General features: G+C 38.5%; 1 protein-coding gene and 1 pseudogene across 8 annotated transcripts in view; one reads left to right on the forward strand and one right to left on the reverse strand.

The window, feature by feature from the left end:
• Window positions 1–1,940: 1,940 nt before the first annotated feature.
• Window positions 1,941–24,233, reverse strand: part of RAD21L1 (RAD21 cohesin complex component like 1) — a 49,542-nt gene continuing 27,249 nt past the window's right edge. For 4 of the 8 annotated variants that reach the window (XM_061437114.1, XM_061437112.1, XM_061437111.1 and 1 more), the window contains 8 exons: window positions 23,423–23,518; window positions 22,364–22,471; window positions 18,750–18,976; window positions 18,419–18,518; window positions 17,466–17,590; window positions 14,209–14,304; window positions 10,083–10,160; window positions 1,941–3,480 (listed from right to left, as the gene is read on the reverse strand). In XM_061437114.1, the coding sequence (XP_061293098.1) occupies window positions 3,292–3,480; window positions 10,083–10,160; window positions 14,209–14,304; window positions 17,466–17,590; window positions 18,419–18,518; window positions 18,750–18,976; window positions 22,364–22,471; window positions 23,423–23,518 (1,019 nt within the window). In that variant the 3' untranslated portion in view covers window positions 1,941–3,291. Of the gene's footprint in view, window positions 3,481–10,082; window positions 10,161–14,208; window positions 14,305–14,710; window positions 15,485–17,465; window positions 17,591–18,418; window positions 18,519–18,749; window positions 18,977–22,363; window positions 22,472–23,422; window positions 23,519–24,233 lie in introns of those variants that run through there. The other 4 variants (XM_061437115.1, XM_061437117.1, XM_061437116.1 and 1 more) reach the window with 4 other exon arrangements.
• Window positions 5,400–5,703, forward strand: LOC133258876 (small ribosomal subunit protein eS27-like; annotated as a pseudogene).

The following is a 24,233-nucleotide window of genomic DNA, read 5'->3' on the forward strand; positions in this document are numbered from 1 at the left end:
AATTTGGAAAACTCAGCAGTGGCCACGGGACTGGAAAAGGTCAGTTTTCATTTCAATCCCAAAGAAAGGCAATGCCAAAGAATGCTCAAACTACTGCACAATTGTGCTCATCTTACACGCTAGTAAAGTAATGCTCAAAATTCTTCAAGCCAGCCTTCAGCAATACATGAACCATGAACTTCCAGATGTTCAAGCTGGTTTTAGAAAAGGCAGAGGAACCAGAGATCAAATTGCTGACATTCGCTGGATCATGGAAAAAGCAAGAGAGTTCCAGAAAAGCATCTATTTCTGCTTTATTGACTATGCGAAAGCCTTTGACTGTGTGGATCACAAGAAACTGTGGAAAATTCTTAAAGAGATGGGAATACCAGACCACCTGACCTGCCTCTTGAGAAATCTGTATGCAGGTCAGGAAGCAACAGTTAGAACTGGACATGGAACAACAGACTGGTTCCAAATAGGAAAAGGAGTACGTCAAGGCTGTATATCGTCACCCTGCTTATTTAACTTATATGCGGAGTACATCATGAGAAACGCTGAGCTGGAAGAAGCACAAGCTGGAATCAAGATTGCTGGGAGAAATATCAATAACCTCAGATATGCAGATGACACCACCCTTATGGCAGAAAGCGAAGAACTAAAAAGCCTCTTGATGAAAGTGAAAGAGGAGACTGAAAAAGTTGGCTTAAAGCTCAACATTCAGAAAACGAAGATCATGGCATCTGGTCCCATCACTTCATGGGAAATAGATGGGGAAACAGTGGAAACAGTGTCAGACTTTATTTTTTGGGGCTCCAAAATCACTACAGATGGTGATTGCAGCCATGAAATTAAAAGACGCTTACTCCTTGGAAGGAAAGTTATGACCAACCTAGACAGCATATTAAAAAGCAGAGACATTACCTAATTCGACAAGCTGACTCATCTGAAAAGACCCTAGTGTTGGGAAAGATTGAGGGCATGAGGAGAAGGGGACGACAGAGGATGAGATGGTTGGATGGGATCACTGACTCAAAGGACATGAGTTTGAGTGAACTCCGGGAGTTGGTGATGGACAGGGAGGCCTGGCGTGCTGTGGTTCATGGGGTTGCAAAGAGTCAGACACGAGTGACTGAACTGTAACTGTAACAGGGTATAAAATTAACCTGCAAAAGTCAACTATATTAATGACAAAATTATAAAGATGGAAAACAGGTTAAAGGTCTTCAGGGGCTAGGGAGTAAAGGAAGGAAGGAAGTGGCAGTAGCTACAAAAAAGTAACAGGTCATTCCTGTGAAAGAACTGTTCTATTTCTTGACTGTGGTGGTGGTCACATGAAGCCACCTATGTAGTACAACTGCATAGAACTAAACACACACAGGTGGCTCAGACGGTAAAGCGTCTGCCTGCAGTGCAGGGGACCTGGGTTCGATCCCTGGGTTGGGAAGATCCCCTGGAGAAGGAAATGGCAACCCACTCCAGTACTCTTGCCTGGAAAATCCCATAGACTGAGGAGCCTGGTGGGCTACAGTCCATGGGGTCGCAAAGAGTTGGACACGACTGAGCGAACACATTCATTCTAAACACACACAAACAAATGAGCACATGTAAAACTGGTGAGACATGAATAAGGTGAGCAGACTGTATCAATGTCAGTGTCCCTGATACTGTACTATAAGTATGTAAGATGTTACCACTGGGGAAACTGGATGAAGAGTATACAGGATCCGTATTGTTTTTCACAAGTTCATGTGAACCTACAGTTATCTCAAAATAAAAAAGTAAACAAAAAGTCAACTGGAACTCACATACATTGCTAATAGGAATGCAGAAAGGTACATCTGGAAAATAATTTGTTAGTTTCTTATAAAGTTAAACATGCACTGGCCATACGACCCAGGCCTAGATATTTACCTTAGAAAATTAGAAACTTATATTCATACAAAAACTGTACACAGGTATATGCAGCAGCTCTATTTTTAATTGTTAAACAATATAAATGTCTTTCAGGGGGTAAATGGATACATAAACTGTGGTATATCCAGACAACAGACTGCTACTTAACAATACATAGGATTGAACCCCTGATACATGCTATAATTTGTACTAATCTCAAAGATGGAATGCAAGAAGTCAGTCTGAAAAAAGGTTACTTACTATATAGTTCCATTTGTATGACATTCTTAAAAAGATAAAACTATAGTCATGTAGAAGAGTAGTTACCAGGAGTTAGAATGGGGGAAGGGTGTGACTACAAAGGGTTAGTACAAGGGATTTTTTTGGTACCCTGGTTCTGATGGTGCTCACAGGAATCTATACCTGTAAAATTCATTGAACTGTGCACTAAAATAAAAAAGTCAATCTTTCCTGTGTTAATTAAAAATTAAAGGAAATTTTAAAAAAGGGAATTTTGACATCTAAAACTTATAGTTAATACATTCAAAGGGGCCATTTAGAATTTAGTCTGTAGCATAATTCCAGATACAATAGTATGGAGCTCACAGAGCATTACATGAAAATCTCTTAACTCAAACTTCAACTAAGAAAGAAAAACTTTGGTTTTAATGTCAAAAATGCTCAGTATACACCATATAAAGAACATTTATTTTAGTTACCTTCACTTGAATTATAGCTGAAAACAACATGTTGAATAAGCATCCATTAATTTTTTCTAATGTTAGTTTTGCTGATACATAAATGATAGCCATAATAATCATTAATAGTAAATAAACAGGTTGCATGAACTATAATTAGACTAAGGCCATATTATATTAGACTCATATAATTTGAGACTAAGAAAAATTTTATAACTCTTCGATTAAGATATTAGATTAAAAGCCAGGGCATTATATAAAACCAAGAGTGATATGCATTATAATCAAATAAATTATTGTTGTGGAGAAATAAGAAAGTGTTAATTATTAATTACTAATATTTATTAAGTTATAAAATTTAATAAATAATCCACTTTATAAAAATCCTTGAAGACATAAAGTATTTTTAAAATGTATCCTAAATACAACATTCAAGTCAAGGAAATGGTAAATGATATGCATTCAAGTCAACTAAGTTAAAAATATTACTTAGCTACAGTTATTTCTGGAAGCATATAGGTTTCTAATTATGCCTATGATTATTCTGAACTTACAAAGAGGAAATATGGGCTCAACCTATCTATCTATGAAATATGAGCTCAACCTATCTATGAAATGGATCAGACCTTCAGCTGCTTCCAGACAGCTTCTGCGTTAAACTGAACAATCTATACAGAAATTCCAATGATGACATAAATCTGCATGTTCTGGATTTCCTTCACATTTTATGGAACATTGGTCCCACTGTAGCTATAATATCTGCATAGGGAGCACTCTGGCTCAGCTCAATAGCCTGATGTTTTTTTAGCATAAGAAAGCTATAAAATTTGGCAGCAGTTTGTTTTCGGTCACTATTTCTGCAGAGCTTCATCAGACTAAAGTACTGCATTCCCATCTTGTTGGATTCCTGGGAAAACAATTATAAAAGAGGAAAGGGAAATAAGATCATTAGAAACAAAGCAGGCTGTGGATGTATAATGAATAATAAATATTGGTATTTTTGATAAGTGACTGAAATTCTTAAATGGAGAAATGCAAATGATTTATTAGGAAACATAAAAAAACAGGTCATTGAGCACAGCTTGGTTCATTGACAAAATACACGCAAAAGAACTCTAAAGTGTTATACAAATTTCAATGTGTTATACAAATGTTAGGTCTATTGATGTTAACATAAATGGCTCCTGGGAAAAGTGCAATTAATTGAGACTTTCAGGCAGAAAAAAGTCCACAGGACCCTGGGAATCTTCAAAAACAATGATTATCAGCCTGTCAGGCTTGTTTTATAGGTACTGCAGGGTGGAGTTAACTAAACAACTCTAGTGTAAGTGTAATGGCAGGGGAATATGACTAAATAAATATCTCCCAGTTTCTTTGCACAGATTAAAAAGACATTGGTTCACTACAGGACACCTGTGAATCTACTTGAAAAACTGACGTACAATGAAGTATTTGATTAGACTGCACTTGGAATCAGATTTCTAGAGAAGGAGTATTGTGTTTTAGTTAGAAATACTATGGTGAATACTGGCCAGTATCCCTGTGAATATTGTACTAATTTGGTAGCTGTGAAGCATTTTTTAAAAAGACCATATACAAAGGTCTTTTTTGTTTGTTTGCTAGTCCATAACATTTAACTCATGGCTCAGATGGTAAAGAATCTGCCTGTAATGCATGAGACACAGATTCAATCCCTGGCTCTGGAAGACCTCCTGGAGAAGGGAATGACTACCCACTCCAGTATTCTTGCCTGGAGAATTTAATGGAGAGATGAGCCTGGTGGGCTAGTCCATGGGGTCACAAAGAGTCAGACACAACTGAGCAACCAACACTAACTTTTAAAACATTGACAAGTTAAATATTTTATCATACTTTAATCTCAACCAAAGGAGTAGCATAGCACAGTGTCAGCAGCCTTTGAGATAGCATGCCAAGCCTTCATTTATTCCCTCTCTTGAGGAGACAAGATGTGGATTGGGTGGTTTTCCCCAGGGAGAGAGCAGGGACAGCCTTGTAAATTTTAAGAACCCTTTTGACAAACACCCTGAGAGGATTATTCTGTTTCCTCCAGGAGCTCCTCTAAAATAAAGGTAAAGAAATGAAGAAGAGAAATACAAAGTGGAAGACTTACCAGACTTAGAGAAAGCTGAAACCTAAATGCCAGCAGAGAGGAGAACCAGCAAAAGGCAAGACAATTTGAGATACAGAACCTAGACCCTGCTTATGGAAAGCATTTAAGGAACTTATTTGGAGAACAAGAATTTTTGAGGAATGTAGTAACCTCTAGACTGAGATGAGTGAACTGCAACATCCAATGGATTTTCAGCCTCTAGCCAGCTCTGCTCACTTTTGACTGGCCAGACCCAATGACTCAAATTGGCATGTACCAATTCCTTAATCAATCTTGTTCCTTCTGTTTCTCATGACTAATAGGGATTTTACACAATTCAGTGGTTTTTGGATACCAATCAAAAAACTCACTAGTTTGTTTAAATTCTGAAGTCAGGGGAGATTCTGTTAGCAACCAAGGACCTCTCAGTTCAGTCCCGAATGGATTTTTCCTCCAACTGCAACCCAAAGCTTCATATCTGTCGTCCTTTCCCTATAGAGTTTATTTATGCCACTAAATGGGTAAATGTATATAGACAGAATTTTACTTTCCTTCTAGATTCTCTAATTGTTTAATATATTTTACAGTGTCTAATATATCACATTGTTAAAGCCATTCATCAATTTACCTTTGCATTTCAAAAATCTGGACATAAGGCCAGCATATACTTATGCTCAGTATTTAATGGTGAAATTTGAGTGTAAGTACAATAAAACATGAAAAATGTGGAAAAAAGGAGCATTTCCAGCAGTGAAAACCTCCCCTATGATGCCTCTTGCAAAAAGGATCACCTTCATCCTTCTCCAAAAAAGGAGAAGAGGAAACATGAGAAGAAGCACATGGTCCAGAGCCCCAGTTCCTACTCTATGGATGTGAAATGCCCAGGATACTATAAAATCACCACCAGCTCTAGCTGTGCACAAACACTAGTGGTTTTGTGTGTTGGCTGCTCCTTGTCCTTGACACCCTACAGGAATAAAAGCAAGGCTTACTGAAGGATGCTGCTTCAGACAGAAGTAGCACCAAAGAATCCAAAATCAAGATGAGTGGGAGACCATCCCAACAAACACATTTGAACAAAACAGAAACAAAATCCCTAAATGAAAGAAAACCTAGGAAAAGATCAGTGATTATAGGCAGCAGTATGTCATAAGCTGGAAATGAAGTGTGAAGTTAAAAACATGAGAATTCCTTAAAAGGCTACTTGAAAACAATTAGACCCTCAGGTTTACCACACCACCTCACAGAACCAGGAGACCATTAGTCCTGAACCCTAGCAGGAGGCAGAAAGTTGTCTTTCTGGAGGTACCAACCATGAGGTTTTAGACCTGGAATACGAGGCACTGTGGATAGTGGAAGAGAAGTGTTACAAACTGGGGGATTAAGGGAAATTCTAATATCTAAGCAGTGAGACTGCCAGCTTCTCCCTTACTCCCTTTTGTTTCCTCAACCATGGATGTCATGCTTATATCTTCTAGACAGTAGATTTGACCATGCAAAAATAGACCATTCCAAGGAAAAAAATTCTATAGATAATGACATCTGTGTGCGTATGTATTGGTGGGGGTGGGGACACCCAAAATTATCTCGCTATGAAGACAACAAGTCTATAAGCCCCACCCATGCTTATATAACCTCCAATCAGCTTTTTGGTGTCTCATTCTTAAATAAAAACCAAAGATCTATTAAACACTTGGATAAAATTTCTAATATCCAAGAGAATTACTAAGGAAACAATGAGGGCAGTAGGAGAAAGCTATAACCTCTGAAAATTAAGAGACGACAGCATCCACAAAAAATGATTAGGATGCTATTGAGAGAAAACAGATCAATGGTTGCTGGGGGCTGGGGGAGGGGGACCAGTGGGGGAGATGAGACAAAGGATTATCAAGAGACACAAAGAAACTTCTGGAGATTGTAGATATGTTCACTATCTTGACTGTGGTGAGAGTTTCCATAAATACATCAAAATTTATCTAACTGTATATTCTAAAATAGGTATGGTTTATTGTTATGTTAATCATACTTCAATAAAACTATTAAATATAAATAAATAGATTGTGAAAGTCACTCGGTAGTATCCAACTCTTTGTGACCCCATGGACTATACGGTCCATGGAATTCTCCAAGCTAGAATACTGGAGTGGGTAGCTGTTCAGATGCTATAAAATAAAATAATTTAAAAATAAAATAGTCAATAATAAAATTATTAATAAAACAAAATAATAACTGAGAAAAAAACTCCTGGAAAACAAAGAAGTTCAATAAAAATGAGGATAAAGCTGAAGAAATCTTCTAGAGCAATAAAGAACTATGGACGTAGGTTCATGACATTGTACAGGGGTCAGGGATCAAGACCATCCCTAAGAAAAAGAAATGCAAAAAGGCAAAATGGTTGTCTGAGGAGGCCTTACAAATAGCTGTGAAAAGAAGAGAAGCGAAAGGCAAAGGAGAAAAGGAAAGATAACACCCATTTGAATGCAGAGTTCCAAAGAACAGCAAGGAGAGATAAGAAAGCTTCCTCAGTAATCAATGCAAAGAAATAGAGGAAAACAATAGAATGGGAAAGACTAGAGATCTCTTCAAGAAAATTAGAGATACCAAGGGAACATTTCATGCAAAGATGGGCTCAATAAAGGACAGAAATGGTATGGACCTAACAGAAGCAGAAGATATTAAGAAGAGGTGGCAAGAATACTCAAAAGAACTGTACAAAAAAGATCTTCATGACCCAGATAATCACGATGGTGTGATCACTCACCTAAAGCCAGACATCCTGAAACGCAAAGTCAAGTGAGTCTTAGGAAGCATCTCTAGGAGCAAAGCTAGTGAAGGTGATGGAATTCCAGTTGAGCTATTTCAAATCCTAAAAGATAATGCTGTGAAAGTGCTGCACTCATTACACCAGCAAAGTTGAAAAACTCAGCAGTGGCCACAGGATTAGAAAAGTTCAGTTTTCATTCCAATCCCAAAGAAAGGCAATGCCAAAGAATGCTCAAACTACCGCACAATTGCACTCATCTCACACGCTAGTAAAGTAATGCTCAAAATTCTCCAAGTCAGGCTTCAACAGTACGTGAACCCTGAACTTCCAGATGTTCAAGCTGGTTTTAGAAAAGGCAGAGGAACCAGAGATGAAATTGCCAACATCCGTTGGATCATGGAAAAAGCAAGAGAGTTCCAGAAAAACATTTACTTCTGCTTTACTGGCTATGCCAAAGCCCTTGACTGTGTGGATCACAACAAACTGTGAAAAATTCTTCAAGAGATGGGAATACCAGACCACCTGACCTGCCTCCTGAGAAATCTGTATGCAGGTCAGGAAGCAACAGTTAGAACTGAACATGGAACAACAGACTGGTTCCAAATCAGGAAAGGAGTATGTCAAGGCTGTATATTGTCACTCTGCTTATTTAATTTATATGCAGAGTGCTGCTGCTGCTGCTGCTGCTAAGTCGCTTCAGTCATGTCTGACTCTATGCGACCCCATAGACAGCAGCCCAGCAGGCTCCCTCGTCCCTGGGATTCTCCAGGCAAGAACACTGGAGTGGGTTGCCATTTCCTTCTCCAATGCATGAAAGTGAAAAGTGAAAGTGAAGTCGCTCAGTCGTGTCAGACTATTAGCGACCCCATGGACTGCAGCCTACCAAGCTCCTCTGTCCATGGGATTTTCCAGGCAAGAGTACTGGAGTGGGGTGCCATTGCCTACATCATGAGAAATGCTGGGCTGGATGAAGCACCAGCTGGAATCAAGATTGCTGGGAGAAATATCAATAACCTCAGATATACAGATGACACCACCCTTATGGCAGGAAGCAAAGAAGAACTAAAGAGCCTCTTGATGAAAGTGAAAGCTGAGAGAGAAAAAATTGGCTTAAAGCTCAGCATTCAGAAAACGAAGATCATGGCATCTGGTCCCATCACTTCATGGGAAATAGATGGGGAAACAATGAAAGACTTTATTTTCTTGGGCTCCAAAATCACTTCAGATGGTGACTGCAGCCATGAAATTAAAAGATGCTTGATCCTTGGAAGAAAAGTTATGACCAACCTAGACAGCATATTAAAAAGCAGAGACATCACTTTGCCAACAAAGGTCTGTCTAGTCAAAGCTATGGTTTTTCCAGTAGTCATGTATGGATGTGAGAGTTGTACTATAAAGAAAGCTGAGCACCAAGGAACTGATGCTTTTGAACTGTGGTGTTGGAGAAGACTCTTGAGAGTCCCTTGGACTGCAAGAAGATCCAACCAGTCCATTCTGAAGGAGATGAGCCCTGGGATTTCTTTGGAAGGAATGATGCTAAAGCTGAAACTCCAGTACTTTGGCCACCTCATGTGAAGAGTTGACTCATTGGAAAAGACTCTGATGTTGGGAGGGATTGGGGGCAGGATGAGAAGGGCACGACAGAGAATGAGATGGCTGGATGGTATCACTGACTCAATGGACGTGAGTCTGAGTGAACTCCAGGAGTTGGTGATGGACAGGGAGGCCTGGAGTGCTGCAATTCATGGGGTCGCAAAGAGTCGGACACGACTGAGCGACTGAACTGAACTGAACGGCTGAATACTGTGCTGAAGATAGACTGGGGTTGGGGAGATATAACTAAGTTAAATTTTCATTTTCTGTTGAAAGAACTCAGCAGATAAAATGTAAAGCTGAAATATTAGGATAGAGGAGTAAGAACTTGTAATTAGAAGTATAGATATAAATCTAAAAGAAATAGTTCAATTTCCTCTGGAAAGCAGAATTTAGGGATAAGGAGGGGATAGGACAAAAGACTTCTGTGTTTCCCTTTCAGCCTTACAGCATAGTATACTGAACTTTCAAAATTATACGCATGGATGGGGCTTCCTTAATGGCTCAGTGGTAAAGAATTCGCCTGCAGTAGTTTGATTCCTGGGTCAAGAAGATTCCCTGGAGGTGGAAATGGCAACCTACTCCAATATTCTTACCTGGAAAAAAATCCCATGGACAGAGGAGCCTGGCAGGCTACAGTCCATGGGGTTGCAAAGAGTCGGACACGACTGGGTGACTAAGCATGAATTATTTTGATAAAAATATGTTAAATTTTGAAATTATCTGTTTTGTTCTTAAACTGTTATAAATTTAATTACATATTGAGAATTAGTTGACAGCCTGCTAAACACAAGAATGAGACATAGCATAGATGTCTAGGGACATGCATATGGGTAAGAATTGATTACAGCATATGGGCACCAAAAACAAACTCATACTTAGCCCTGGGTATACAGCTTACAATACATTTCACTATAGAGTAATTTGGCCTCAACAAGAACACAGTGAAAATGGTTTCATTTTTATTAATATCTAGAGGATTGAATTCAACTTTTTATTTTTAAAACTAAAAACAGTGTTGATAAACCCTACCAAGTCTTACCTGCAAACTATGTAACATCTGAAGTATTCTTAGATTCCATCTTTCTGCCTCAATATTTTGTTCATTCCCCCATGACTCCTGTTTGAAAAATTGATAAAATATTTCCTTTAATCAAAATTTATTGACTGTTTACTATCTGCCAACCATAGTGTAGAAAGAAACACAAGACACACAACCGTAACATGGGGTCCTGCCAAATAAGGAGGTTATCATCTGCAGTTGAGAGAATAAGACCAACAAACAGGTATAGCTCAGTTTTTATAGGCTGATATCTATGCTCCCAGGCTATCTTCTGACAAGGGGCTCCAGAGTAGGAGATTCTGCATCTGTATTGGTGATGCATCCCAGGCATTGTACCCTTACTTTTAAAGGTAAAGATGACCACTTTTGGCTAGGACTCTCCCAGCTCTGGTCAATCTGAACTCAGATGACAGGAGTAAACATAAAGTTAGAGAAGAACTGCATTATAAAGATCTTTATTTGAATTTATCTAGTGATATAAAGGTTCTAACAATAACTGATGTTTAGTGAGTTGTGTCCAATTGGGTTAGGAACCTTTCAAATTTCAAGGATGCCTTGTCAAAAAAAAGATCAACACACTGCCTTTCACATTATGTAAATAGATCCAACTTTTCAACCTTCTTTTCAGTTTTTAGTCACTTGCAGAAACACCATAATATTTAAAAATTATAAACTTGAAATCCCTTCACAGGAACTCACTCTAAGTCTCCTTACCAACTAACAACTTATAAACTGAGAACAGAACTGAACATAGGAAAGGTGCTGATAAGTCTGATAAAAAAGCATGCCTATAAAGGGTTTGGGGGTGGGGATGGGCAAGCGGCACAGATCTGACCTATTAATACTTTATAATTTTTCCTATGTTATCTCTGTTATCATGCAACCTAACAGCTTCTGTGTTACCCTTATCACAGCTCCACTGTTTGTCAAGCTTTCACGTATACCTCTGGAGCCCAGACACTTCCTAACAGTGCTTTCAATTTCATCGACTCCAAGATGACTTCAGAAAGCTTCAGAATATCCTATATGATATTTTAAATCATCTAAGGCTAAAGGGACTGCCAAGTCCCCATTCCTGCCAGCTGCACTGGCTTCCTGGTTCTGCCTATACAGCATCCTTTCTTACATGCCAAAGAGACTGATCTGAAAATATGGTCAATATTATTCTGTAGAGTTTTCTAAATTCTTCTAGGTAAAATGTTTATGTTTATTCCTTACTGGTTGATTCTGGGATAAATTAGTTCACCCAGTTACTAATGTTGTATTTTATTGTTAAATACACAAAAGCTATTTTTCAAATGTGAAAAGTAATGGCCCAACTCCTTGTTAAAGATCCATGAGACTGCAGTTTCACCTATATTGTACAACTAAACTAACCAGGAAAAGCCTCAGAAAAAATAGTCTGTGCACTTTGCTGAAGCCTGTCTACTTGAGCTATCTGGATACCCTACAGCTGAGTCCATAGTGTGGAAAGCCTAGTTGATTATTAAAACAGCTGAACTTGTGCTGTGTTGTGGTTTTCTTGACCATATGTAAAAATAACCCGTGTCTAGAAGCAAAGAAGAACTGTACAAAAACAAACAAACAAAAAACAGAAGAACTGTACAAAAAAGATCTTCAAGACCCAGATAATCACAATGCTGTGATCACTCACCTAGAGCCAGACATCCTGGAATGTGAAGTCAAGTGGGCCTTAGAAAGCATAACTATGAACAAAGCTAGTGGAGGTGATGGAATTCCAGTTGAGCTATTTCAAATCCTGAAAGATGATGCTGTGAAAGTGCTGCACTCAGTATGCCAGCAAATTTGGAAAACTCAGCAGTGGCCACAGGACTGGAAAAGGTCAGTTTTCATTCCAATCCCAAACAAAGGCAATGCCAAAGAATGCTCGAACTACCACACAATTGCGCTCATCTCACACGCTAGTAAAGTAATGCTCAAAATTTTCCAAGCCAGGCTTCAGCAATATGTGAACTGTGAAATTCCAGATGTTCAAGCTGGATTTAGAAAAGGCAGAGGAACCAGAGATCAAATTGCCAACATTTGCTGGATCATGGAAAAAGCAAGAGAGTTCCAGAAAAGCATCTATTTCTGCTTTACTGACTATGCCAAAGCCTTTGACTGTGTAGATCACAATAAACTGTGGGAAAATTCTTAAAGAGATGGGAATACCAGACTATCTGACCTGCCTCTTGAGAAACCTGTATGCAGGTCAGGAAGCAACAGTTAGAACTAAACATGGAACAACAGACTGGTTCCATATAGGAAAAGGAGTACGTCAAGGCTGTATATTGTCACCCTGCTTATTTAACTTATATGCAGAGTACATCATGAGAAATGCTGGGCTGGAAGAAGCACAAGCTGGAATCAAGATTGCAGGGAGAAATATCAATAACCTCAGATATGCAGATGACACCACCCTTATGGCAGAAAGTGAAGAAGAACTCAAAAGCCTCTTGATGAAAGTGAAAGAGGAGAGTGAAAAAGTTGGCTTAAAGCTCAGCATTCAGAAAACAAAGATCATGGCATCTGGTCCCATCACTTCATGGGAAATAGATGGGCAAACAGTGAAGCAGTGTCAGACTTTATTTTGGGGGGCTCCAAAATCACTGCAGATGGTGACTGCAGCCATGAAATTAAAAGATGCTTACTTCTTGGAAGGAAAGTTATGACCAACCTAGACAGCATATTTAAAAGCAGAGACGTTACTTTGCAAAACAAAGGTCCGTCTAGTCAAGGCTATGGTTTTTCCAGTGTCATGTATGGATGTGAGAGTTGGACGGTGAAGAAAGCTGAGCGCCGAAGAATTGATGCTTTTGAACTGTGGTGTTGAAGAAGACTCTTGAGAGTCCCTTGGACTGTAAGAAGATCCAACCAGTCCATCCTAAAGGAGATCAGTCCTGGGTATTCATTGGAAGGACTAATGTTGAAGCTGAAACTCCAATACTTTGGCCACCTCATGCGAAGAGTTGACTCGTTAGAAAAGACCCTAATGCTGGGAAGGATTAGGGGCAGGAGGAGAAGGGGACGACAAGAGGATGAGATGGCTGGATGGCATCACCGACTCGATGTACATGGGTTTGGGTAGACTCCAGGAGTTGGTGATGGACAGGGAGGCCTGGCATGCTGTGATTCATGGGGTCACAAAGAGTTGGACACGACTGAGCAACTGAACTGAAGTGAACTGAGAAGCAAAGAGAAAGGTCAAAGTGACTCAGCTGTCTTCTGGCTCAGCTGTTTGGACACTTCAGGTAAAAATTTCAGGTATTTATTCTGTCCTAGATTATCCAGAGAATTCAGTCATATGGAAAAAAACAATGTAATAGTCTTGGAACTCATTATACAGATAATTTATCTAAAAACAAACTAATATTAGGCATTACTAGGTGCTTCAATATTATTTACTAAGAAACTTTTTGTCAAAATTTATTACAATCTTAAAAATGCCTTCAGCACTGTAGGACAGGGATTATAGAAAGGTGACAGTAATCTCTGTGGAGTCAGGTGAGTCTGACATTAGCTCAGGGTTTGCTATGGACTTGTGGTCCTCTGTGCAGACCATGCCCTTTGAACTTTGTATTCCTTTACCCGAAGTTTATGCTTTAACCTTCAATCCCATTCTTATTTTATTTCTACAAATGGTGAACAGATAAGAAATACAGTCAGGAATGGGAAATGGTCAGTAAAGACAATTCCCTTTTTCTGATCTCTAGAAGTCAGAACATTTTTTCATTTGAAAAATAAAATTTCAAATGTCTTAAGGCATACCCCATGATACAGCTCTGTTTCTTTAGAGATGTTTTAATAACTTAAAAAAATGACTATCAACATTTTAACCAGGACTACATTTGATAAGCATAAAAATCTCATATCTTTTAAAACATTACTTGAAATTTCAAAATAAATCAAAGAAAGAATAAAAGATCAAAGCAATTCTACATATGCTCTGTCAAGCTAATCATACACATCTTTGTTAAGATCACAAATTTAAACTGTAATTTTAGAAAGTAACATTACAGCTAAAAATAATTTTGGGGTAAATAAGGTGCTAACTGTTTAGGAACAAAGTTTTAAAGAACATCCTCAAGACTATACATCTATTTACCAATTCCATTGGACAATTTTCAATTTCCTGTGCCAAGATGGCATTCATTAAAGATGATTCCTCAGCAGCTGAAGACACCATTTCAACAATATCCTGCTAAAGCAAATTAGGGAAATATAGGTAAGTCATCACAGTAGTAGTAGTCATCACAGGAACAATCTCATTTTGTTAAATGATTTAATCACATGGATGCTCATTTCTAAAACTAATTGAAAATACTATCTGCATTCTCAAAATATCATTTCTGAAATATCCCAGACTTAAATATTCCTATTTTCTTTATGCCTCCCACACATGAAGAACTTGCATGTTCTGCCCTCATTGCTTTTTTCCTCCTATATCTTATTCCTATATTCTATATTATATCTTATATTCTTATTCCTCCAATATCTTTTTCCCGCCTATTTCTATCACTACCACAGACTTCATATTAAAAGTCTCTGCTGCTGTGCATCTGAGACCATTTCTTTTGAAGCAGTCTGTCTTTGCCCTAGTCCCCTACCTTTAATTTCATGCCAGAACCAGGTGGCAGAGGAAGAACTGTAAGCAGAGGGAACGAGAATGGGAGAAGCGATATTAATATCCCTTCTTAGGGCGATGACAGGATTCTTGTCACTGCTGCTGGAGCTGCCAATGGCAAGAGGGAAGAAAAACTGTGTCCACTGGAAGGGAAGTGGAAGAAGAGAAATCCTCCATCCCCATTGCTCCTTTCTCATCACTATAGAAGCTGCTGGCCCCCTTTTCATCTTCAACCTGTCTCCAAGCTCCATTCCCCAACTGGCATCTATGATGGTGACTAAGTTAAAAGCTTCCTACGGTATAGTTTAATTGACTTTTCACTTTCAGTTCAGTTCAGTTCAGTCACTCAGTCGTGTCTGACTCTTTGTGACCCCATGAATCACAGCACGCCAGGCCTCCCTGTCCATCACCAACTCCTGGAGTTCACTCAGACTCACATCCATTGAGTCAGTGATGCCATCCAGCCATCTCATCCTCTGTTGTCCCCTTCTCCTCCTGCCCCCAATCCCTCCCAGCATTAGAGTCTTTTCCAATGAGTCAACTCTTCACATGAGGTGGCCAAAGTACTGGAGTTTCAGCTTTAGCATCATTCCTTCCAAAGAAATCCCAGGGCTCATCTCCTTCAGAATGGACTGGTTGGATCTTCTTGCAGTCCAAGGGACTCTCAAGAGTCTTCTCCAACACCACAGTTCAACAGCATCAATTCTTCGGCGCTCAGCTTTCTTCACAGTCCAACTCTCACATCCATACATGACCACTGGAAAAACCATAGCCTTGACTAGACAGACCTTTGTTGGCACAGTAATGTCTCTGCTTTTGAATATGCTATCTAGGTTGGTCATAACTTTCCTTCCAAGGAGTAAGCGTCTTTTAATTTCATGGCTGCAATCACCATCTGCAGTGATTTTGGAGCCCCCCAAAATAAAGTCTGACACTGTTTCCCCATCTATTTCCCATGAAGTGATGGGACCAGATGCCATGATCTTCATTTTCTGAATGTTGAGCTTTAAGCCAACTTTTTCACTCTCCACTTTCACTTTCATCAAGAGGCTTTTTAGTTCTTCTTCACTTTCTGCCATAAGGGTGGTGTCATCTGCCTATCTGAGGTTATTGATATTTCTCCTGGAAATCTTGATTCCAGATTGTGCTTCTTTCAGCCCAGCGTTTCTCATGATGTACTCTTTGCATGAGTATAATGGGTTGCATTTGATTCTTTAATATACTTGTTTGTGGAGCCCTATCATGTTTTCCCTTTTAATTTCTGTGAATATTACACATTTTCAGTTCAGTTCAGCTCAGTTGCTCAGTTGTGTCCGACTCTTTGCGACCCCATGAATTGCAGCATGCCAGGCCTCCCTGTCCATCACCAATTCCTGGAGTTCACTCAGACTCACATCCATCGAGTCAGTGATGCCATCCAGCCATCTCATCCTCTTTCTTTAAAGAAAGCTGAGCACTGAAGAATTGATGCTTTAGAACTGTGGTGGTGGAGAAAACTCTTGAGGGTCCCTTGGACTGCAAGAAGATCCAACCAGTGAATCCTAAAGGAAATCAGTCCTCAATATTCATTGGAAGGACCGATGCTGAAGCTGAAACTCCAATACTTTGGCCACCTGATGTGAAGAACTGCCTCCTTGGAGAAGACCCTGATGCTGGGAAAGATTGAAGGCCAGAGGAGAAGGGGACGACAAGAGGATGAGATGGTTGGATGGCATCACCACTCAATGGACATGAGTTTGAGCAAACTCTGGGAGTTCGTGATGGACAGGGAAGCCTGGTGTGCTGCAGTCTGTGGGGTCGCAAAGAGTCGGACATGACTGAGTGACTGAACTGAACTGAAATTGACACTGGGAAAATACTGGAAAGCACATTGTTTAAAACTATGTTTTTAATAACTATGTTTTTCAAATAGAAATTAAAAATAATTTTATTGGTAACGGATCTTTAGATATTCTTTCAGATTCAAGACTGGGCTTCCCTGGTAGCTCAGCTGGTTAAGAATCCACCTACAATGCAGGAGATCCCAGTTCAATTCTTGGGTCAGGAAGATCCCATGGAGAAGGGATAGACTACCCATTCCAGTCTTCTTGGGCTTCCCTGATGGCTCAGCTGGTAAAGAATCTGCCTGCAATGTTGGAGATCTGGGTTTGATCCCTGGGTTGGGAAGATCCCCTGGAGAAGGGAATGGCTACCCACTCTAGTATTCTGACCTGGAGAATTCCATGGACTATATAGTCAATGGGGTCACAAAGAGTCGGACACGAATGAGTGACTTTCACTTTCACTTCAGATTCAAGACCAAGGTAATTCATGGATCTAACACATATTATTCATAGAGATAGGAGGGTGAATTTATGAATAGAAGAAAACATGGGCGTATTTCTTTTTAATAGGTGTATTGTCTAGAGTTTTTAAGAATTCCTTGATATACTGAATGTGAGGCCTTAGCATATGACCAGGTTCACAGATAATAATTTATTCAGTGTACCATGCAAAATACTATTTCAGTATGAAACTACTTATCTTGTGATTTACTATAATATCTTAAACTTCTAGAAAAACTGTTTTGGATGGAAATTACGTATTACCCTGCAGTACTGCTGCATACAAGGAAGATATAGAATAACATAAGATGAAATATAAACTATAAATGTAAGAAGATATACCAGAATCTCAATTTTCTTTCACTATATATGTCAGGAAGATAATATTTTTATGATTCTCTTTGATTAACTTACATCAGAGTTAATGTTTTTATTGGTATTCTCATGAGAACTACATTTTGATCCATCAGTCACTTCCTTCCAAGTTTTAGGTTGACTTAACTCTTGCAGGAAATTTGGCTCTTCCATCATGGAGGTCTCTGAATTGTTAAGGAAGTAAAAAAGATTTCACGAAAGTTTCTTTCAAACTTAAAACTGGAATATGGCTTTTGCAAAAGAAAAGTTTTGACAGACAACTTAGAATCCACGAATTTAAGGATGCACAAGCTTTCTGATAGCACCCCAAGTCTCACATATTTATTTCCCTTTCCCCTCATTTGCCTCTTTATCACCTCTACTGCCATGTTCCATCAACTATCTCCTCCACACTCGCTCCCACACATTCAACTCTCAAGACAACATGGATAATTCAAGCCCATCTTGGTATATTGTTCAGCAGATTTTAATGCCTCCAGGAAGCAGGAGTTCACTCACCACAATAATAAGTTGGTTTTATTATTCCTTTATAATAGTCACAATAATAATTATTAATATTTCATGTCTTTTCTGGGGGATAGAAATGTCTTGTTTCAGGTTAACTGTATTGTTTAAATGCTATTCTTATCAAGTGATTTCTCAGGTTAGTTGTCTTAAACTGATATATTATCCTACTAGATATAAAAATTTTCTTTATCAAAGGCTTGTGAGTACTGCCTATGAGGGTAGGGGAGGTGGGAAAGGGTGAGATTAAGAATAGCCCACATAGTATATACACTTCATCTTTTTAAGGTGGTTTGTTGGACAAAAATTAATTTGCACATAGAAAAATGCAATGCTGATTTAACAATTTCTTTTAAGTTCAAGTATTCTTCTAAGAGCATTTACATTTGGGAATATGGAATTAGGTTCCATCTTTATTTTGAAATGTAAAATCACATTTTTGTTTCTACAACATTCCCTTCAACACCAACAAAATTAGGATGTCTCACCTAATATGTTTTTGCTTCCCATTTCTTCCTTTACTGACTCCTTCTGTATCAATTTTCTTCCAAGTTTAAAGCCAGAGGACACAAAGCATTTTGTAAACAACTGTAAAAATATACACTTTTCCTCATTTTTTGTACAAGTAAAGCAATTCAACAAAATACAAGCACATATGCTAAAAAGTAAAAACTATAATTCATGTACATACATCGAGCAAATTAATTCAAAAGTAAGGGGGTGTTTTTTCACGGGCTTAAATTGTTGCATATATGAATATAAATATGTATTTATTTATCACCAAACATTGCACCCATGTAAAAGTATGGAAGCTGTTACCATTTTCAGTTCAGCATGAGTCAAATCCTGGGCAGCAGTTGACAGAAGTATATCTGCTCCTCCCTTTTGCTTCCACATCATCAATCTTTGGGTAGGAGGTGCAAGTTCCAAAACCATGAGTGTGTCCGTAAAGGAAGTAAGCTGTCTATGCATAATTTTGCTACTGATCTCCTTGACTGGATCTATGAGCAATTTCCTGTTTTTGCCTTTTCTTTTTTCAGCAATATCTAAATATAAGAAATATGTACAAATGTGATAGGTTGTACAGCTCTGTAAAATGATATTCTAGGCACTGCATATCTAAGAAATGTCTAACACAATACACCCTACAGAGTTGCCTTGGTAAGAAAACCCCAGTAGAAAATTCATTCTACTGAAAATTATCCTTTTAAGGTTTTTGCACAGCTAGGGTGTCTCAGCAGCCAAGGGTTAACACATTTTGTAAACTGCTTAGGAGGCAGTTGACCTACTAAGTGCACAACTGAAAACTGTGGAGCAGGGAGCACATTGAAAGGGAAGTCACTCAGTTTTGAAGTTTCATAAAATATCTAACTTTGCAAAAAGCAAAGGAGAAAAGGAAAGATATAAGCATCTGAATGCAGAGTTCCAAAGAATAGCAAGGAGAGATAAGAAAGCCCTCCTCAGTGATCAATGCAAATAAATAGAGGGAAACAACAGAATGGGAAAGACTAGAGATCTCTTCAAGAAAATTAGAGATACCAAGGGAACATTTCATGCAAAGATGGGCTCGATAAAGGACAGAAATGGTATGGACCTAACAGAAGCAGAAGATATTAAGAAGAGGTGGCAGGAATACACAGAAGAACTGTACAAAAAGATCTTCACGACCCAGATAATCACGATGGTGTGATCACTGACCTAGAGCCAGACATCCTGGAATGTGAAGTCAAGTGGGTCTTAGAAAGCATCACTATGAACAAAGCTAGTGGAGGTGATGGAATTCCAGTGGAGCTCTTTCAAATCCTGAAAGATGATGCTGTGAAAGTGCTGTACTCAGTATGCCAGCAAATTTGGAAAACTCAGCAGTGGCCACAGGACTGGAAAAGGTCAGTTTTCATTCCAATCCCAAAGAAAGGCAATGCCAAAGAATGCTTAAGCTACCACACAATTGCACTCATCTCACACGCTAGTGGCAACTCAATCCAGTGTTCTTGCTTGGAGAATCCCAGGGACAGGGGAGCCTGGTGGGCTGCCATCTATGGGGTCGCACAGGGTCGGACACGACTGAAGCAACTTAGCAGCAGCAGCAGCACACGCTAGTAAAGTAATGCTCAAAATTTTCCAAGCCAGGCTTCAGCAATATGTGAACCGTGAACTTCCTGATGTTCAAGCTAGTTTTAGAAAAGGCAGAGGAACCACAGATCAAATTGCCAACATTTGCTGGATCATTGAAAAAGCAAAAGAGTTCCAGAAAAACATCTATTTCTGCTTTATTGACTATGCCAAAGCCTTTGACTGTGTGGATCACAAGAAACTGTGGAAAATTCTTCAAGAGATGGGAATACCAGACCACCTGACCTGCCTCTTGAGAAACCTATATGCGGGTCAGGAAGCAACAGTTAGAACTAAATATGGAACAACAGACTGGTTCCAAATAGGAAAAGGAGTTCGTCAAGGCTGTATATTGTCACCCTGCTTATTTAACTTATATGCAGAGTACATCATGAGAAACGCTGGGCTGGAAGAAGCACAAGCTGGAATCAAGATTGCTGGGAGAAATATCAATAACCTCAGATATGCAGATGACACCACCCTTATGGCAGAAAGTGAAGAAGAACTAAAAAGCCTCTTGATGAAAGTGAAAGTGGAGAGTGAAAAAGTTGGCTTAAAGCTCAGCATTCAGAAAACGAAGATCATGGCATCTGGTCCCATCACTTCATGGGAAATAGATAGGGAAACAGTGGAAACAGTGTCAGATTTTATTTTCTTGGGCTCCAAAATCACTGCAGATGGTGACTGCAGCCATGAAATTAAAAGATGCTTACTCCTTGGAAGAAAAGTTATGACCAACCTAGATAGCATATTCAAAAGCAGAGACATTACTTTGCCAACAAAGGTCCGTCTAGTCAAGGCTATGGTTTTTCCAGTGGTCATGTATGGATGTGAGAGTTGGACTGTAAAGAAAGTTGAGTGCCAAAGAATTGATGCTTTTGAACTGTGGTGTTGGAGAAGACTCTTGAGAGTCCCTTGGAGATCCAACCAGTCCATTCTGAAGGAGATGAGCCCTGGGATTTCTTTGGAAGGAATGATGCTAAAGCTGAAACTCCAGTACTTTGGCCACCTCATGTGAAGAGTTGACTCATTGGAAAAGACTCTAATGCTGGGAGGGTATTGGGGGCAGGAGGAGAAGGGGACGACAGAGGATGAGATGGTTGGATGGCATCACCGACTCGATGGACGTGAATCTGAGTGAACTCCGGGAGTTGGTGATGGACAGGGAGGCCTGGCGTGCTGCGATTCATGGGGTCACAAAGAGTCGGACACGACTAAGTGACTGAACTGAACTAAATTGAAAATATCTAACTAACTAGAAAACTTAAAAAAAAATTACTGATACATTAAATATTTACTTATTTATTTTTCAGGATAACTTTTTGAAACATTAATTTGTATCTGTCCAGTGCATTTTCCCCTCTCCCACTGAAATTCATATGTAAATTCCAAACAGATAGCTAGGGTCATGGGATTTGCTCCTTTAACTAATTTTGCCAGGTGAAAAGCAGAAGTCAAGCTTTTCCTTAGTGAAGATGCAACAGTTGGGGGATGGTTAGATTTCTTGGAAAGGGTGGAAATCTGAGATCAGATGGAGCCAGAAGGAACCTGCTTGCTGATATGTCTCAGTAAAATCCTAGGAATATGATAAGATTCCAAAGAGGCTGGCTATGTGATGACCACAGAGACTATGCAGGCTGGGACACTGGGTATCACAAGGCGGTATGGCTGATGACCAGAGGTTCCCTTCCACCTACTGCACCCCTCCCAAAACTTGATACTACATGGTTCAGGGCAGATAGGGGAGCTATGCAGATTGAATTTCTTGCCAAACCAAGTGGGATAGAGGCTCAGAATTGAATTCTGTAAAGAAAAAGTTGAATGCTTTATTCTTTGCATGCCTGAATTTATAAACTGAAATTCATATCAAAGATAATACTTAAAACTAGGATATGCTTAAAAGATCTAGGGATATATTCGATTCATATCCAGTGCCTCTATTTGGATCCTTTTACTCTGTCTTATTTTAAATACGCAAACACTCATTTGCATGTTTATCTTCCCAGTCAGATTTTAAGCTTCTTAAAAGCAGGAACTATGTTGTCTTCATTTCTGTGCTCAGAATAAATGGCTCAATAACTACTGGAACTGAACTCAGTTTTAAATTTTTCAGTTTCCCAAACTGGATAGATGGTTTGATCAGGACTGGATAGAATAAAAGTATCATCTTAAACTTTCTTCACATTCTTCCCTTATTGTATTATAAATGTTATTACTAGATTGACTACTTCCTAAAACATTTTAAGAATTATCAAAATATCTCAGGGTAAATGAGATAGTAGTACCTCAAAGCTAAAAATAAAAACATGAATGATTCTGACCTGAAGTATCAATTGGATCAAGGATAAATTCTTCCTCTTCTTTTGATACTGTAGTTTCATCCATTTTTTCATTTTCAGGTGAACATACACACTCTGGATTATCTGGTGCTACTCATCAACATTGCCATAAAAGGATTTATTAAAAATATAATGATTATGTTGCAAACTAGAAGACTATATGAGAATTAAAGTGAAAGATTAACTGTAGATTTATATTGCTAACTGGAGCCACAAATGAAGTTTTAGAATCATGTATTTAATAGAGTTGAAGAGGTTCAGAGATTATATAGTCTGGGACCCACAGTGTCCAGGTAGGTCAAATATTAATCACCCACTTTTCCTCCTGTGACATCTAAGGCTAGGCTACAGTCATGGCAGAAGTAAAAACAGTGGTAGGAACCACAATAAATGACTGACATAAATTTGACAATATGTCTGCTAAAAATTGTAAGGATTGTACATAACTAAATTTTTATTGCCCATCTCTTTTTATATTTCAGCTTTAAATTTATACTATTGTGTTAGAAAGCAAATGTAACATCCAAAAGTGAAAAATCAAAATGAGGCTAATCATTTTTTACTTCTTAACAAAAATCAGACTACAAAGACTTCAAATCATCTGAAGTACTTTCACAACCAGTTTCAAGTAGAAAATACCCCCATATTTGTGATTTCTATAAAACTGTATGTAGATCATCAAGCCATGTTAATATTAATGTGGTATTAATGTTAATAATAACAATGTTAATGTCAAACATTAATGATGTTTTTACTATGTAACATATTATTTTAATGATTCAAAAGCAGGATATTTTGCCAGAGTATTTAAATATGCTCTCATAACAAATAAACCCAATCCTGATTAAACACCCATCATTGTACTTTTCTCAAAACTTAATTTTCTATGCTCTGTTATCTAAGTCATGCTAAGAGTTTGAGGGACAACTCTCTTTAATATCTTTCACTAAACTATACTGCTCCTTAAACCTAGAAATTTTGAGGCTTAATTTGAATATTAATATCTATTCACTTTCTACACAAAAGAAAATTCCTACATACCCACTACAGTATTAGGAGACTCAGGAAGCAGGGAAATTTCTGTATTTAAATGCATTTCTTCTAACAGGATATTGTGATCATCTTGCAGTAGATTGTCTTGAAAACAAAATAAACACTTTTCTTATAAAGAGCTGAATCTGTCATTTGTTCACTAAACACTTGATAACTTAGTATGCAACGAGTTGTCAAGGGATATAAAAAAGAGTGAACCCTACTTAATTAGATTTGATTGGTTATATGGACTACCATGGGGTTTCCCTGATGGCTCAAATGGTAAAGAATCCACCTGCCAATACAGGAGATGTGGGTTTGATCCCTGGATTGGGAAGCTCCCTTGGAGAAGGAAATGTTAACCAACTCCAGTATTCTTGCCCGGGAAATCCTATGGACAGAGGAGCCTGGTGGGCTATAGTCCATGGGGTCACAAAAGAGTTGGACATGACTGAGCGACTAAACAACAACCTAGACTACAATATTTCATGCAGTAGGAAATAAAATTTTATATATTTAATTTCCTTTCCTTTATTAAACATGTATTTTTAAGTGTTTAATGTCAGAAAATATTTACTAAACTATCAAGATAGTAGCCTTGTTACAAAGCCATGTTTAGACTTCAAATCAAGAAATAAAAGTTTTCAAACTCCTTTAGTGGAGATCTAAGGTAGAGCCACTATTTTTCATAGTTTTCAAATTTCAGTAAGTTTGCCATAACCAGCCTTTTATTGTAGATAATTTAAAAATATTTGATATATAAAGGTCAATATCATTATAATTAGGTACATTTAGACTTCCCAGTTTTGTCTATCCTATT

This window comes from Bos javanicus, chromosome 13 (assembly GCF_032452875.1).
Source record: "Bos javanicus breed banteng chromosome 13, ARS-OSU_banteng_1.0, whole genome shotgun sequence".
NCBI classification, from domain to species: domain Eukaryota; kingdom Metazoa; phylum Chordata; class Mammalia; order Artiodactyla; family Bovidae; genus Bos; species Bos javanicus.